Genomic DNA, 18,030 nt, shown 5'->3' on the forward strand with positions numbered 1-18,030 from the left:
CTTTAGAAAGAAGATGCTCCGTCATTACTGGCTGTATTGCAAGTATGAGTTAGAAAATGGTGCTCCAACCCGAGATGGGCCAAGGAACACTGACAGCACGACTGAAACGGATTGCAGTTAGAAGGAAGGAAAATGCCTTGCAACATGTTTGACACAGCTGTGTTATTTGTATCCGTCATTATAAAAGCTAAGTTCTTAAATTTGCAAACCATGCAGCATCTTCAGCTTCCACTAAAATAGAAGCTTAGAGCTTTGCAGGTATAGGCCCTGAATATAGAATATGGAATACCTCCAAAAACAGGCGTTCAGTATATGAAGTTAAAATTAAAGGCCTCTTAATTATATGCCAGGGATCCATTACAACAGTATTTATGGAATGAATAATTATTTTCACTTTAAATTCTTATCTATAATTAAAAAATACAGGAACTGAATTACAAGTATAGAAATATATCTTAGGTGTTCATTGCCACTTGAGTAGCACTCCGGTATTTTATTATGATGTCACTGCTTATAATAATATAATGCATTATATCATTATGTAAAATGTTGAGCAGAGGTGGATTTATTAGGAAGCCTTGGGGAGCTGTAACCTTCTTGCCCCCACCCTTTTGTTGAGCGCTGCCTAGTAAGTGTATTTGTGTAATGGGGGAGTGGCTGCACAACCTCCTGCCTCTGTATAACAGCCTCATCTAGCCGTGTACAGAACATGGAATGGGATGAAATAGTTTTTCACTCGTTAACTATGGCATCGCTGACTCATGGCTTTGCTTCACTCTGATCAAGCATTCATAAATTGTACTTGTCATATTTTCTAATGCATGAAATTATCTTGTTTGTTTGACACACACAGAGAGGCTCAAACACACGCCTGCTCTGTTTTGTTTAAAATTTTCTGTGTCTCTCAGAAAGACAGTGAGAAAGTAACTTAGCATGAGCTGGAGGTGAAGGCTGGGCTGGAAAATAAAGTCTGAAACGCAGCTCAGGAGTTGTAGAATTAGAATGCAGCCACAGCTCTATGTTTCTGCTGTGCCCTTTCCTCCTTTGTAATTCTCTTCCTGTGTTCGTGAACATGCATTTTAAAGGATCTTTTTTCTTTTTTTTACATGGAAAAAACCTAAGATTCAAAACCATTTGTACCTTTCCGTCTGATAATTCCATTAAGAGAATGTCATTGGGTTTTTTTCCCATAGTACAAATATATTTCCACAAAGCAAAGCTCTGTTGTAAATAACAAGATAGTGCATTTGCTTCTTTCAAGAGCAAAGCGCAGCTCTGATCATGTTCACTGGTAGAATTTTGGATGGATTCATGAAAGATTCTCCTTTGTCTGAATCCAAAAATGAAAACCTCCACCACATTTTTACTGTTACTGTTTTTACTCCTTCGCAAATCTTCTCAGAAGTGTTGGGTACTCTTCCCAGTGTTCAATGTAAGATGCTACTGGTTAAATGCAAAGAATAATTTAGCTACGTGTTGGGCAGAACATTCATAAAGTGGTATGAATTTACACACAGAACTTGACAGAGCTCCTTTGCAAATAAACACTCATAAAGGAGACGAGAAAGTAGGTGGTCATTAGCATCAGGGGAGATCTGCTTCCAGCCAATACTGATTTTTATGAATCACTTCACTGTTCAAGAGTTCTGAAGTGTACTGCTATACTACCTGACATGATGCCTTGACACAGTCAGTTATCACTTAAATCCAAGACAGCCTTTGAAAAGCTAAAATAAAGCTCTTCTGCCCTGCAGGTGCATCACTTATGCAGTACTAACTACCCCTTGGTAAGCAGGTTCCCGTATCACTACACTGCAATCTGCAAAGTAGATATTCACTGTGAGTATTCCATCCTAAATAGGACCCTAAATCAAAGGTGAAAAAAATGCCTCAACTCCATAGGAATAGTTTCCAATCCCATCTGCTGCCAACTGTATGGAACTGAGGGACAGAGTGAGCAAAGAGCTTTTATGATCCTTTTTAAGGGCACCCTAAAAGTAGAATCTATAATTATATTGGTACATAGTGTGTCACAAAATATGTATAAACATTAATGATGACATGGTTCAGGACTAGGAATGTCTTTTATATTCATAAGGTAACCTATTAGGCATTAAATTATGCCTTCAGATAAAATGACCACTGATGTCAGTCAGATTCTCTATGGTGGCCACATGAACAGAATTCATCTCTATGGGAGTAAGTTCAGTAGCAGCATTCTGACTAAAGTAGCACCTTCTGGAGAGGACTTTGAAGAGTCATTTTTTTGTCATTTTGTGAAAACGATCAAAACCAAAGGTTTTCATATTACCATGGCACTGATAAATGAGAATTTCAATTGCTGTGATGGAACTGCACATGAAAAGATTCCCCTGGTCATGGTTCTTGACCTGTTTTAGAAACAAGAAATAAAGGCACCTATTTAATGGAACTAGATTATTTTTGCAGTTAAAAAGGTTAAATATCTCAGGAAAAGTTTAGAATGTCTTTGCTTCAGTCCTATGTTGCTAATGATTTTTTTTCTTAAACCAATTCCACAACAGTTTTCGATTTCAGTCAGATGCTTTGATGCCACAGGAATGGCTCCAGGATTTAATTCTCTAGTGGTGATTACAATGTAAGAAATATTGAGCAAAATATTGGGGGGGGGGGAACAAATGACATGACATAATTGCTTGAGAATAAAATCCCATGAAGATAAACCACAAGAAATCTCTGTCAGAGATTTGGGCAGGATTTTCTGCTGAACCTAATGAGAGACATTGCTTGGAGCATGGGAAAAATGGCCCCTCCCACACACTTAGAGCAGTCCCAGAGCTACTCTAATATGGAGCTATTTCCCACAGCCACCAACAGATGGCTGTTTGGTGGCCCAGAATGACATAAGTCCTCCAGTTCTCTGCTACGTCCCCACCCATGGGGCTGCACTAGAAAAAAGGAATGCAGAATGTCTATGCTGGACTAATGTTCCTTGTGCCAAGGCTATTCCCACATGCTGGCTAATCTGACTTTGATATTGCTGCTTTTAGAAGCTGAGCCCACATGCAGACCATTGTTTTGTTGTGTTGTATAACTGCTAATCTGCCCTCATAAGGTGGCTTATTCCTGCCGTACCAGCTGTGCAATTCCCCTGAAATCTGAGGGGCTTTGGGCATACATTGAGTGCAGAAACAATGCAAATCTACCATAATCATGGACAAAAACTCAAGAATAAGTTTGTAACCACACTTCTCCACCCTTGAGCAGTTGCAGTAAGTCAGCCTCAGCTTTCCTTTGCAGGTCATCAATTACTCCCTTCCCATCAACTCTACCTAGTCACTAATGGTATCTCCTTTTGGAGTGACACTCAAAAATCTCTTCTTGAGGTCCTGACCAAGAACCTGAATTTAAGATGGTTGGTTTTTTTCCTTGCAGTCTTTCCAGATTTATTCATGTCTCATCTCTTTACCAAGATACTTTTTCTCCATTCATCTTCAGAGTCTTCCTGAGCCCCACCATTACACTTCTCTTTTCTGTATATGGACCATCTGAAAATATTCTGTCTTGAGCTCAGCTCATCAGATCAGAACAGAACATGGGTTGGCAATCTGTAATCCATTTGTTGTGTGCAAAAAATTGTTTGTTTTCCTCCCTAAAGAGCTTTGTTTTTCTGATTTTTCTCCCATTTCCATCCAGTACCCTCCAGGAAGAGCTAATTGAACAGTTAAGCAGCCCTAGGCTTCCTATCTTCAAATGCAGAGCTCCCTTTTATGGTTCTTCAGAACTGAAGAGCCTGCTAAGGAAAGGATACTGTAAGTAAAATTTAGAACAAAAGTCATCAATAGTCAATTGTCCAATAACTCGATGTAGTGTCTTGGGGGTGCACCTCACCTCTCCTGACTTAATGATGTAGAATTTAGATGTCCTACACACTCATCTGGGCTTCCTCTGTAGTTAGTATAAAGACATGGGCACTCAAAGGATGAGTAATCCCGTTGAAGGGAGATGTCTAAGATAAGCGTGAAGAATCAAACATCAGTGCCTATCCCTATCAATTAACTATAAAGGGAGCCTACCTGATTAGCTTAAATTAGCCATGTAAAGGTGAGCTGTTTGAAGATAAATGGAATGATTTGCACTGTAAATGTCTAGCTCCTGTATCACATTATTACTGGCCAGTTAACAGAAAGATCTTAGATGCTCAGATATAGTTTCTGTAATAGAAGGAGAGAGGCACAAAGACTAGCAAAAATATCTGAAGAAAGGTTTACAGAAAGACACAAAAAGCAGATAGGCATGCAGACCTCTTTAAAAATCCCCTTTTGACCAGTTGGCCAGGACAGGAGAGGATGGGGATGTTTGTTTCTTACTTTACACTGGTAAGTGTTGAAGTATCAATAAAAGAGGTTATACTATAGATAGATAAAGAGTAATATATGACCAGCACTAGATAAAATTCATCCAGAATTTCTAAAGGTAGTCAAGCATAAAATAGCTGAAATACACACTGTGGTGTATAACCTCTTATTTAGAATGACCTTAGCACCTAAGGGCAGGAACATGGAAAATAAGATGTCAGTTTCAAAACACAGTCTGGAGAGACCTTGAAGAACTATAGCCCTGTAAGTCCAACCTCTGTACCAGTGAAATTAGTAGAAACTATATTAAGAAAAAAATTGTGAACATACAGACAAATACATTGTATTAGGGGAGAGTCAGCAGGATTTCTGTAAAGGCAAGTCATGTCTCAAAACTCTGAATTCTTTCTTTGATGTCAGCAATCATGTCAGTAATGGATATCTAGCTGCTACTGATGAAAGTTTGACCATTGAAGACCTTTTTGGAAGGTCTCCCGCCAAAATGTCTTGAAGAAACTGAGCTGCCACAGGATAAGAGGGAGGCTCCCCTTTCATAGATAAGTAATTCATTAAAAGGTAAGAAACAGAGTAAGAGTAAATGGTCAGTTGTCAATGGAGGTCACCAATGGCTATTATAAGTATAGCAAATCTATACTCATAAGTAGCCTGGCAAAGGAGCAAATAGTGAGGTGCCAGCATTTGCTAATAATACTAAATTATTAAGACTAGTAAAGATAGGGCCTGCTGTGAAGAACAGCAAAAGGGCTTCACAGGACCCAGTAACATAGTGTCAAAATTGAAGATGAAGTTAAATGTAAATAAATTCAAAGTGAAGCACATGCTGGGGAGTGACTCCTAACTTCATGTATAAAATGATGGAGTCTGATCTCACCATTATTCTGGAAGAAGAATTTGGTCTCATAACTCTACAGCTATAAAATAGTCAGTTCAGTGCTCAGCACAAGTACAAAAAGAAAATTGGATGCCAGAAATTCTTAGAAAAGGAGTAGGCAACAAAACAGTGAACTTCAGCTCACCTTAATTTTATGTGTAGTTTTGGAGTCCCATAATCTGTAAAAGGATATAGTAGAACTCAAAAAGCTTTAGGAAGGGCAGCCAGGATGATTAAAGGCATGAAACGGCTTTAATGAAACGAATGACTAAATAGACTAGAACTCCTCAACCTATAGAGGAGGCAACTGAGATAGAGATCTATTAAATTGTGAGTGTTAGGGAGAAAGAGCACAGTAAATGACTGCTCACTGCTTCTTCTAATACAAAAACTAGGGGTCATCAAGTGAAGTTAACACGTGGCAGTTTCAAAATATGGTGATTCTTCACATAACATGTAATTAAAATATGAAGCTCCTTACCACAGGATGTTGTGGATGATAAAATTGTATATGAGTTGAAAGGCAAGGTTCAGGGAAGAGAAATTCACTGAGGAGTACCAACACAGAAACCACCTCTGGCTCAGCAAATCCCTGAACCACAAATTGTTGGAGACTAGGGGACTACTTAGGAAAATATCACCATATGCTTGCCCTGTTCTTATATTCTTTCCTAGGCGCCTAGCTTTTGGCAAGGTATTAGGTTAGATGTACCTTCAGTCTGAGCAAGTGGTCGTTCTTATGTTTTATGTTCTTGTACATGATGCTGTGCAGAAAAACCATAAAATACTCATTAGTTTTCCATTTGCTCCCTCAAAACTGTGCCAAAATTTGTACAACCAAAGTTCTAGAGAGTTTCTTGTCTGGCTCTCCTGTGGCTATTTTTGCTGTAATGGAGTTCTTATATATGGGAATTTTATGAGCATTACCACTGCATTATTTTATTATAAAGAAATACTATTGTCTATTGACAAACCTAGATAGAAAAAGTAAATACAATGTAATGGATCTGTAACTCAACAAGTGAGTCAAGATTTGGCCCTGCACCATGACTTTGTAATTAGATATTTATATTTAGGTAGCCAGCTTTAGAAAATATTGAGCTAATATATTTCCTCTGAGAAGTCTTAGCACTAAAAAGATGCATTTTATCCAATGTCAGGCATGAGGGAGAATTGGCCCTCTACCTCATGGAAAGTCAAGGAGGAGAAGGGCCTGTTCATCTTAACTTTAATACCAAATTTTCATCTGCTGCAGTTTGAAATTGCAGAGATATCACACATATACAATAGGGATTTATTATAGAGGCAGCAACTCATGCTTAACCGTAGCGATGATACTGGGCCTCTGTTATAGAGCTGTCTTTAGTGTGTAGACATGCTGATATGTTTGCTCAATAAAATCCAGCTTTTGAGACATACTGTTAAGTTTACATGATCACCGGAGTGAGAGGGATAAAGCTGGAAAAGAAGAAAAGCAGAAGCAAATTAATGCAATAAAGGCTAGGATTTAACAGACAGGGTTGAGTAAAATAAATGTGAAACAACAGGTGTCACTGACTCTTATCAGCATTTTTAATTAACACCTGTTTTTAGCTCAGAGTACTTTGGAAGAGTATGTTGGAGTGCGTCTGTATTTAAAGATAAAGATAGACTGTTGAGAAGTTACTACGTAGTAAGAGGTTGGGGGAACAGAGAGGTTTGGGGGTAGGGGGAGGCTGTGTTTGCTGTGTGGGTGTTAGTTGCAGCTTAGAGAAACCTGAAGGAGAGCCACTATGATAAAATTGCAAGGTAGGGAAATATTGCTATAGCAACAAAATATATTATCTTGAAGCAAAATGAGTATGAAAAAGGAAATACAGACTATGGGAAATTCAAAGGAAGTACACATTACAAGAAAAGACTGAATCTAGTTTAAAAAGAAATAAACCATCATAGCTTGAATTCGTATAATAATGATTTATAACAGTAATAAATTGCTGTTATTCAGACTTTCATAGCACCTACTACTGAAAATCTCAGAGCACTTGACAGACATGAAAGAATTATGCTACACAGTGAGAAAACGTTGCTGTTGCTCCCAACAGTCATCCTCTTCAGTGGCCCATTCTAGAGGAACGCAGGCTGACATGATTGACCAACATCACATGGAAAGTGTGTGACATAAATGTTCATAGAATCAGGATCTTTAAACTAATATTTCTTTGGTGTAGATATAAGACAGTTCTATAGTGTTAAACTAGTGCTGTTTTATAGTTAATTTGAGCAAAGGTCAACAAATAAATGACAGCTTTCTTTATATCTAAAACTACTACTTTTTCTAGAATATTTCATACATCTATACTATTTATTACTAAATATGTATTTCAAAAGTTTAAATGATGCCTTCTTAATAAACTACTTCATTGAAAAATTAACTTGGTTCTCTTGAAAATCTGACTCAAAAATGCCTGAACAGCTTTTCTTTGAACATAGAAAGTCTGTCCTGAGAAGAAGCATGTGTGTTTATCATAGAGTCATCTGAACTATTTCACACAAGAATACATTTAGGTTTCCTAGAGCAGAATATCATCCTAGAAGATAGGAATCACATGGTAAGATTATTATTTTTTTTTCAGGTTGGGAACATCTTCAAGATTCACAGCCAGTTACAGCCCTCAAGGGCTTTCTCTGGCCAGGGAGCCATACTGTCTGGCTCCCCTTATTAGCTTTCTCTTTCCTCCTATTTTTTTAATTTGGTTGGTTGGTTTGTTTTCTTGCTTCATACCAGAGGGTACCCTTTGATGTGAAGGGCATTCAGTTTTATGCCCAACAATCTAGAAGTTATAGGTGGACTTCCTTTAGTTCAGAGATATGTAATTTGACAGTGTATTTCAAGTAACAGAAATATTGGGTGGCTTGAGATATTTGTGCCCATTTCAAATTTTCTCATGGTTATTCACTAACTTTTACTTGAGACCCATTTGTGTATGACCTTTGAAATGTTCCATAAGGGATTTCTTTTTAAACAAGTCACTGAGGCCCCAAATCCAGCACTTCACTTAACATGCCCATATTTAGGGCCCATAGAAAATTATAGGTCATAAACCCATACATTAATGCTTTGCTAAATTTGGGCCTGAAGGGATGTATAGATTATACCTGGACAACCTTTAAAGCTTCTGCATCTAAAATACAATTTAGAAGATTATCCCCTTGACTCACATACATATGGACCTGGTGGCTGTTTCTCCATTAGCCTTTTGTGTACTCTGCAGCACTTTCTCTTCATCAGTACGAGAGTATCTTAGAAGGCAACAAGGTTGTGGACCATCCTCAGAGGTTTATGTGTCCTGTACAAAAGATCTCATAATCTAAAATCTAGCATAATAGCAGGAGGCTGGCAAAATAATACCATTAGCATCTCAGAGGTCATAACTTACCAATGCATCCATTGATTCTTCTGTCAGTTCCCTACTAACTTACAGAATCATTGGTGAATCTCAACCAACTTTACAGAGGGTAGAAGAAATAAGCAAATGCCTGCCAGTTTTGTAAAAATCAGCAACCAGTTAGGGTTAAATAGGATGCAGGAGGTTATCTCCATCCCAAACAGCTACAGCAAAAAATCAGCAGATACGCGTTCCGCCAATCAAGACACACTGCTTAACAGCAAACACAGTCTACCTTGCCTCTTGCTCAAACCATTGTTGGGAGGGAGCTGAGTATACCCTGCTGGGAGAAGGACAGTATATTGTCTGGAGCCTATTTTGGCAGGGCACATAGGGAACAGGTAGAGTTACTGTGCTGAGGCCTGTGTAGGAGGAAGCATAGGAAACTAATCAGCAGTACTCTTTGTTGCTCACAGAATATTTTCTTTTAAAAAACAGCAGGTATGGTTTAAATTTCTGATTGTGATATGTGAAATTTTTGGTATGTCTTTGCACATACACTGATGTTGAAATAGGCTGGCTGCAGTAAACTAATACCCACCAATTAATCGATTTTTGCCAAAGGAGATCAGTAGTATCGGGGATAGTCTATTTTCCAGACAGTTCATTATCCAAATGAATAATAAGAGAACATGAAGTAAATTCAAAAATTTTGAGACTGAGTCCCCCAAATCATGAGATCCTGAAACACAAACCTACAGTTTGGAGAGAGCGGGAAAGAGAGGTTCTTTGGAGAGTTCCTGGTCTTCAGGCTGCATTCAGTGGTCTGATTTTCTCTGCAACTATCTTACTTAAAATAGGATGTCCTACTGAACTCATTAGGGTAAAATCGTACCAGTTTTTGGTTGACTTTTGTTTAAAGTTTTTTGATTTTTTTAATGAAATGTGAGATCTTGATATATTTATTCCTCTCTAGGAACTCAAAGTAACAGTAGTTCAGCATTCACTATAAAATACAGGATATAAGTCTTTGACTAATACTATATTTTATATATGAAAGGTTACATAACAATCTAAGTCTTCAGAATTTACTGAAATTTTACTTTAAAATATTTACTTGAAGGTCAATAGTATTTCAGGGTTGTCATTTTACAGATGCGCTGAAGTTACACCATCTATACCTGACTTCATTATACATCAATATTTTTCATGTGAAATATATAAGACCTTGAGCCCTGGACAAAGGTTTTTTAAATAGGCTCTGAAGCTGTATTCTGAAGTACAGCTACATGCCTAAATCAGTGGTGTTATGTTCAACAGTTGGTTGAAAACTAATCTGTCCCCATTTAAATCAACCACTTAGCAACCTAGCCACACACTTTTTACATTCTTTAACCTGATAATCTCTAATTATTCTGGCTCAGAATTCCATGGAAACAGGGTGCAGTCATTTTACAGATGTCATTCTTTATTTTAATATTGTCTAATTTAAAAGGAAAATATTTCAGATAATAACATTTTTTGAGAAAAAAAAAATCATGAAAACCATTTCTGTTCCAAAAATTGCTGATATGAGAATTTACGGGAAACAGCTCCTTTTATGAATAATTATTATTATTGTGTTTAAGAAATGGGCAAGATGCCTAGAAATTGAATGAAAGAATGAGCTATTAAATTGAAATATTAAATGAAATAACTGAATTAAAAGTGATCATGTAAACCCTGCAGTAAATGTTGGGAGCTGTAGCTGATTGAACATATTTTCATGATCTGTTTTGTATGCTTAAATACAATTGCTTGATGTAAGTAAACACTTGATTGATATTCTGAATACTTTAAAATCTGCATATGCATCACAGAATACTGAACAATTAAAACTTAATTTCAGTGTAGTTTGATTACATGTAAATTATTTCAATATTCATTTTTTCCTGTTCTGTTTGCTCAGTGCATATTTAATACTCACTTTTTGAATGCATATCACCCTTGATTGGACTGTGAGATGAGGAGGACTCTGAAATTTCTTCCATTAAAAAGGATTGCCTTATAAATATTATTTGTGCCACAGCTCTTCCCCTGCAGATTATTTTCTAAATGTTGTGTACCCTTATTGAAGACAAGGAAAAAACCTGCTGCAGCCCTTCTTTATCAGCCCAGCACAAGGAATATGCTTACATGGTCAATGGGCATGTCTAAGAAGGCTTGTTGGTTGTAACTAGTCCCTAAAGAAATGTTTCCATCTTTTCGGCACTATATTTCTCTCTTGCTTGCATGAGCTCTCTCTCCCTTCCCTTCCTCCTCCCTCCACATGATTTTTTTTTCTGGTTCCTGGACTTGTTATGAGATGTTTTAATATTATGGGTAAATATTACAAATATTTTCAAGCTGACTATTTTCAGCCTGAAAAATGTATCTCTATCTTTAAGTGACTGCATTTGATTTAGGTGTTGTGTAATACAGATGACAAAATTCTGCCTTTCGATATATTTGTAGAACCTCTTATAAAAACTGAAGAGACTTCCTTTCCCTTCTCTGCAGCCTGCAATCCATGCACATTGTTTTGATCTACAGTACTTAAAATCACCTTATTTCTGAACATCCAACAGGAGGAAACCCTGGGCACTTGATTCTCTTTTTATTTATGCCGCTAAAAAGAATAGCCTCTCTGAAGTTAATAGGTAACATTATATTTTTTTATTACTTCCATATTTTATTTAAAAATAAAATGTTTCCTGGCATCTTTTCAGTTAAGTCACATTCTCAAAATACAAGCAGGCAGCAGGTCTGCCACTCCACCATGGAAGGCAGGTCTGGATTCTTCTCTGCCTTGGCCATTTTTGACCCACATGACCCTTGTCATATCATTCACATTTCCCCTTTGTTTCCTTGTCCACACAGCAGAGGTACTAATAGCCATCTTTTTAAATTTTTATAGGATACGTAGAAAGGTTGTGTAAGTGCATATAATAACAGTATTATTTTATTATATGAGAATTTGAACGTAATATTGTATGTGCTAAACAGCTTCCAGGGAAATGTTTTCCTATCTGTCCTATATAGTTAATCGCAGTTTGAGAGTTTTAGTCTTGAAGGTCATATTTCTGTTGGCTGTCACTTTGACCAAACAAGTGGGTGAACTTCATGGTTTACAGGGAGATTTCCTTATCTCTCTTTTTCAAGAGACATATAAGTCTTGATTGCTGGAGTTATTGTGAAGCAAGCAATAAGTAACAAGGTGGAGGGAGGGGTGGGAAGACACTCACTTCAAGACCAGTAGCCTGTCGATGCCATTTTAGAAAGCAAATGTTGTACCTTGTAATTGTAGTGCAAGAACAAAAGGGAGGGTGTTTTGCTTGGGTTTTTTTGTTTGTTTTTTTGAGGAGCTGATAAACTGTAAGTGAAATGTGCTAGCAATAGCAAGAGGTCTTCCCATGACAAAACACACTTATAAAGCAGACAGTATTAGCTTGAGGTCGGTTTCATGATGTACAGAACTATCTCTAATTGTTCCTGTAGAATAAAAACAACACAACTTCCAAAGAGCCAGAGAGACTCAAAATAACAAGTATCTTCTAGTAAAGCTAGTTTAAAAAACCCCTGGACATTCTTGACTGATTTAATACTGTTTGCCTACATAATGCAAACTTGTCACTCTTGTTTGAAACCTCCACCTTATTTTAAAGCAATTCAATCTATAATAATTTATGAAGTATTTGTGATTGTTATTTCCAGCTCTCTTGGTTTGTGAAGAGCATTTCTTGGATAGTCTTTTTTCCCCCCTTTTTTTCCCTCAGTACAGATCTGAAAATAATGAGCTAACTTCACAGTTTTATGAATAGGGGCCATAATGAGACTGAAGTATGTATGTTGATTAAAGGGGAAAAAAATGAAATCTTTTTGAAACAGCAAAGAAATGACAGCTTTAAGGCCGTGTTTCCATTCTGCAGGTCAATCAAACAAAAAAATTACTTTACATTTTTTGGTTGCAGGCATTTTTGCCTTGGCTAAAGCAAATGTCATTCGAATAGTCTGTATAGTAATAACTTTGGAAAAACAAAATAATGCTGCAGACATTCTTTTTAGCTAGTTGTATAGCTGGTTTCTGCTTGGTTTCCAATTTCCCCTCTAAGTACTAAGAATGTATATTTAATCCATAATTGAAAAGAAAAATGTGCCAGAAAAAGATATACATGATAGCTATCCAAGATACACATATTTTAACATGAACTTATTTGTCTTAATTAAAGTATAGCTTCAGAAGCAGCATTACAACACAATGTATTTTAATGGAAAATCCTTCATAGAAAGCATGTTGAAAAGCTTCAGATACATAGATGTGCGTGATAAAATGGTGGTGCACTGCCTGTTCCCCAGTGATCAAGAGGTTAACCTTGATTCATCTCTTCCCCTCCCTTAAACAGGTTCTGTGAGGAGGGCTGCAAATTAGTGCTTGGGAGACACAGCAGGGAGATTAGCTTTAGGGAGGAAAGGAGTCCCCACTCCAGCTCTTAGGAACCTCACCTGGAGAGTGCATTTCCTTTTCTACTTAAGCTAACATATTATGCCTTCTTGTCACAAATGTTATTCCTTGAGGAAAAGTCCTTGCCGGCTCTATCTCACAATCTGCTGAATAATTCCAAGTGTGCAGTAGAAAAGAAGAGAGCAATAAGGCTGTAGCAAGAGGGAGGCAGAAAACCGCTTAGGCTTTGGCCAGAAACAGGAATCCCAGTACAGTACATCATATGGGACTCTGTCACCAAGGGGAAGGAGGATTCCCATGTTTCCTCTTGTTCACGCTAGCCTGAGGAAAAGCTACAGCATTGCCCGCTGTTTCCTAAGATACCCTCAAGGTACAGAACTGTATAAATACTGGCACCCATATGATGCTGTCTGACAATATTCATTGGGCAAACACAAACTACATCTTTCTAACACAGAGAAATCATAATTGTTGAAATTGTTAACAGGTGAAAAGGGGAAACTTTACCAGTAATGGGAAAAATACAGAAATCATTCTATATGGAGTCAATCTTTTACTTCACAACTGAAATAGAATTGGGGTATTTTGTTGTTTTGCATATCTAAAAATAATCACCAAATCTATTTTTGTAGGTATTTTTAAACAGTTTAAAACGTGCAGTAGAAGAAAATGTGGACAAATAGAATCACTTTCTCACAGTACAGAGTGATTGTCACATACTGGTTATCTACATCTAGTATAAGAGAGGCAATAGCCCAATGCAGAATTTCCCATTGTGATTAGTGTTTGCCAGTGCAATGTTGTATATATTCTCAGAAAGCTTCTGGTGGATGGCTTGTTTCCTCCCGCTTCTGTGGAGTTCCTAAGGATTGCAAACAAGAGGATATCTACAGCCTTCCACAGCATCTCCATCCCATGTAGGTATTTGCTGTAACTGCCAGGAGATGGTGTATGGTCTCTGGGTAGGAAGAAGGTGGCAGTCTGTGTCATTATAAATGGAAGGAGCTGTTGTTCAGCAAGCCCTCAACCCACCAAAGTAATGGTCTCAGTGTGCCATGGTACAGCCCTCCTGGGTTAACGATAAAGGTGAAGTTCCACATTCACACTTCTCCCTTCCTACTCCACTGCATCTTTAGGTAATACTCAGGTGGTGCCTTCTACAGCACATTTAGAGGTAATTTTTGCTTGTGAATTTTCTCTTTTTCCCCTTACTTTACCTCATTGACACAATCTTCGTCACCATAGGATCTTCAGAAAACTCTCAGGAGTCTGTGCTAATACTGGGCTGAGGGCTTTAGGCAGCAAAGCAGTGTCATCCTCTACTTTTTCAGTCTCTGGGGATTCATGACTGTTTAGCATGACTAGGCTGCATTATCATCTTCAGAGAGCTGTATTGAGGGGTCTGTGAGGACAAAACTCAATGCAAACTTCTACAAAGACCTCTGAAATCTAGTGAGATTTAGTATTAGTCTTTTCTGTAGGGGAATTTGAGGTCCTACCAATGTTATTGGGGCTAGCATTTATCTATGTTGTGGCTGGTATCTTTCAAGGGATCGATTTGTACCTTCAGCTGCCTTCAGATTCAACTAGAACTGATGGGACTCAACACTGAACATAACACTTGCTGAAGGTTTTAAACGATGGAGAAGGTTAAGGGTAGTCACTGTCCTACCTCACAGTTCTGCAATCTGAGTATAAGTGTATCGTTTCCCCAGTAAAGCTTTGGCATCACTTTTGATCAGAATTGAAGGACTTCATCTGCCCATTAACAAAATCTGATGCAACTCTTAAATTATCTTCAGCAAGTGACATGTTTCCTTTTTCTTGCAGGTATCAGAGATTCGAAAAAGCATTTCTGCTAGCTGTTGACATAGGTGCTCGGGACCTGTTTATGGTGAGTCATTTCCGGAGACAGAGGCTGTTGTCAAGATATTAGTTGTCAGCTTTTGTACACGTTAAAATGGATCTGTGTCATTTGCAGTCTTAGACACATACTGAAGCCAGAACTATTCTACCTGGTTTGCCCTTTGCCATCATGAAACTCATCAACAGGAACTGAGTATCTTTAGAGTCATTGACATTTTCCCTAGCATGGCCTAAAGGCTATTCTTTATTTTCCAGGAATTAATGCATATGTTTTTGAACTTTCCCCTTCTTCATCTGTCCTGATGTGGGTGAATGTCATCTCTCACTCTAATTAGCTTATACCTTTCTAATCTGTTCCTTTAAGAAGTACAACTGCTGAGTCCTGGCCATATCCTGGGGATCCTGAATGCTCTTAGTTTGTCTCATAGGGTTTTGTGAAAAGTGACAAATTATGAACGCTTCTACAGGTACTTTTAAAACAACAAAGCTCAGCAGAATCAACACAAGGGTTTTTACATTTCATGCACTCTCTGCCCCCTCCCATTTAATTAGCTACAAAAGTAAAATTAACCAGCTCTTAAAAGGTCCTCTGTGTGAGCTCTGCAGGAGGCTCTTGTTTTATAAGATCTTGCACCACAATGTCACAGTGAGGTCAGATGGACAAAGGCAATCGCGCTTTCGTAGTCTCTCAGCATGTTGCTGTTCCACAGCTGATTTCATTGTTTTCAAAGAAACAATAGGAAAGGGGCTTGTTGAAAAAAAGGCCCTTTGAACGATTCGTTTGCTTGACTCTTTTGCATAATGAAGACATTCTGTTGTTTAAATTAAGCTTTGACACTAGATGTTAATATCATTTATCCCATTAAGTCACTTGCCCTGCTAGTTCGATCTTGATATTTAAATTGTATGTTAAATTACACAATTAAATCCTGCTTTTATGGGTTATGAAAATTCCCTTCTAATTATATAAAAAGTTGTGTGAACCTTTTGATGTTTTTTTCACGGCTCTAATCATCTGGCTTGTTCCATCTAATTAGAAAGATGTGAATACAGCGATAAACTTTTCTAAGTGTGCATCAAAAGAATGTTATGGAAATGTCAGACTTTTAGGAAATTCATTACATGTTTTATGTTTACTCTCCTTGATTTTTCCTCTTTTTAGCTCATCTTTTTCCTTTTCTCTTTTTATTGAATATAACTTCTTCAATACAAATTTTATATCTAATCAAGCTAAGCACTGCTGCAGCCCCATACAAGATTGAGACTGTAACATGTCCGTGGCAGGTTAAGCTTTTCGTCAGGGGCTCTCCCACCATACAGATAGTAAATTCTCCCTGAGTAATTTCAGCCATTCTGGAAGAACAAATGACCCAGCATTTGGCCTGCCATCTGAAGGGCCCTCTCTCATTTGGCTGAAAGCATTTCCTACATGATCTTTTTCTCTTTTCTTCCCTTCGCTGACCACAGGACTGAGGGAGCACCTCTGTCCCAGGGTGGGGAACACCAGTGTTAGGTCAAGAGATGGGTGCAAAGCTGCTAACAAGAGGGAGGGACTGTCAGTACCTGGCTCCACAAGCGGTAATGTCCTTCTCTCAACAAAAAGTTTCTCCAACGTTCTTCAAGAGGAGTTTCAATGTTCACAGAGAAATTAGCTCCATCCTTTCCCACTTTTTGTTTTCTGTCTCCTCTCTCAACACCTACTGTCCATTTCCTATCTCACCAATGCTCTTAAACATAGATATGTATTTCCACATAGCTCCTCCCGGCTTACATTACTGTGAGATCAAAACCAGTTCTATGTTGTCCTCATTCTCCTTGCATTACCTTTGAGATTCCACAGTTTCCCCTAAATTATGCAGTGAGCAGCACACATACCTGCCTTTTCAAGTCCCCTATTCACTCGCTGCCTCCTCTGGGGAAATGTCCTTTTACTAATTCATCTCCTAAGTAAGGTACTAATGAACAAACTTTACAATAAGCTAACAATGGCACTACTACAAGACTACTAAGTACAGGACTCAAGAAGTTTAAAGTTGCATAGGTCATAAAAAGTATTTATTTGTGCCACAGTAATTTCTAGGGAATTGGGCTTCATTGCATTATATACTGTGTAAAAATTAGATAACCTGTTCCCTGAAAGCTTACAGTCCTTCTAGGTATTAGTATAACAATACTATTGCTAAGCAAGGTTTATGCATCCTTCACTTCTGCGTAACACTGAATAATTTGTATATATTGTTTATATAGGTCAAAATGCAATTAATAACATACAACTTGTCTTTACCTATATTTAAAGCATTTATAATTATGTGCAGTATGAATAACTAATATATAGGTCAATTATTTGTACTGTTGTTTTACAGACCAACCAAATCCATTTATAAAACCTCAGATGTCTCTAGGAGACACACCACCTTATTCTGAGTTAATTTAATGGGATTTCAAGAAGAAATATTAGACTAAAGAAATATACCTGATGACATAAGCAAAATGAGAAAGAAAAGATCTATTTATTAAAGGGGAACAGAGAAGGAACAAAAAAGGAAAGGATAGAGAGGAGCAGGTATAACAGAGGCTGAGGAGGATCCAAACGTTGAATACCCATCTTCTGAGACTTCTAAGGAAATGTCCTATGTCTTAGAGAATTTATCCTCAGCATCTCTTTCACCAAACAGGGCTCTGCAGCATTCCTGTTACTTGTTTTGAAATTGTAAAGAAGTTTGAGAGAATGCTATCTGAGGGCTAATTTCTTTCATAGAAGTAAAAAAGAAAAAAAAAAAAAAGGCTTAAAAGTTAGTCCTATAGCTATAGCGTCACTAGTATGATGCCATAACAAGACACACATACACTGCTGTGTCTCTCCATAAGCTTTACCCTCACGTCACATCTAAGTCCATCAATTATTATCATCTCCTACAAAGTTCAATAAAAAAATAAAACTGAAAAGGACATAATATCGTGAACAACAGCTACATTTATTGGACAGTGACTGATCCAATCTGTGACAGAAAAGATCAAGCAATAGAAGGGTTGTTAGCTTGAAATCCTTTTGTAGTATGCTCCAGGTCTCAGCTGCTGAAAATTCAA

General features: G+C 37.6%; 1 protein-coding gene across 2 annotated transcripts in view; it reads left to right on the top strand.

Moving 5' to 3' along the window:
• Positions 1-18,030, top strand: part of WDPCP (WD repeat containing planar cell polarity effector) — a 161,292-nt gene that overhangs the window by 96,699 nt on the left and 46,563 nt on the right. For both annotated transcript variants that reach the window (XM_052784223.1, XM_052784226.1), the window contains exon 14: positions 14,908-14,971. In XM_052784223.1, coding sequence (XP_052640183.1) covers positions 14,908-14,971 — 64 coding nt within the window. The remainder of the gene's footprint in view (positions 1-14,907; positions 14,972-18,030) is intronic.

Source organism: Harpia harpyja, chromosome 4 (assembly GCF_026419915.1).
Source record: "Harpia harpyja isolate bHarHar1 chromosome 4, bHarHar1 primary haplotype, whole genome shotgun sequence".
Lineage (NCBI taxonomy): Eukaryota > Metazoa > Chordata > Aves > Accipitriformes > Accipitridae > Harpia > Harpia harpyja.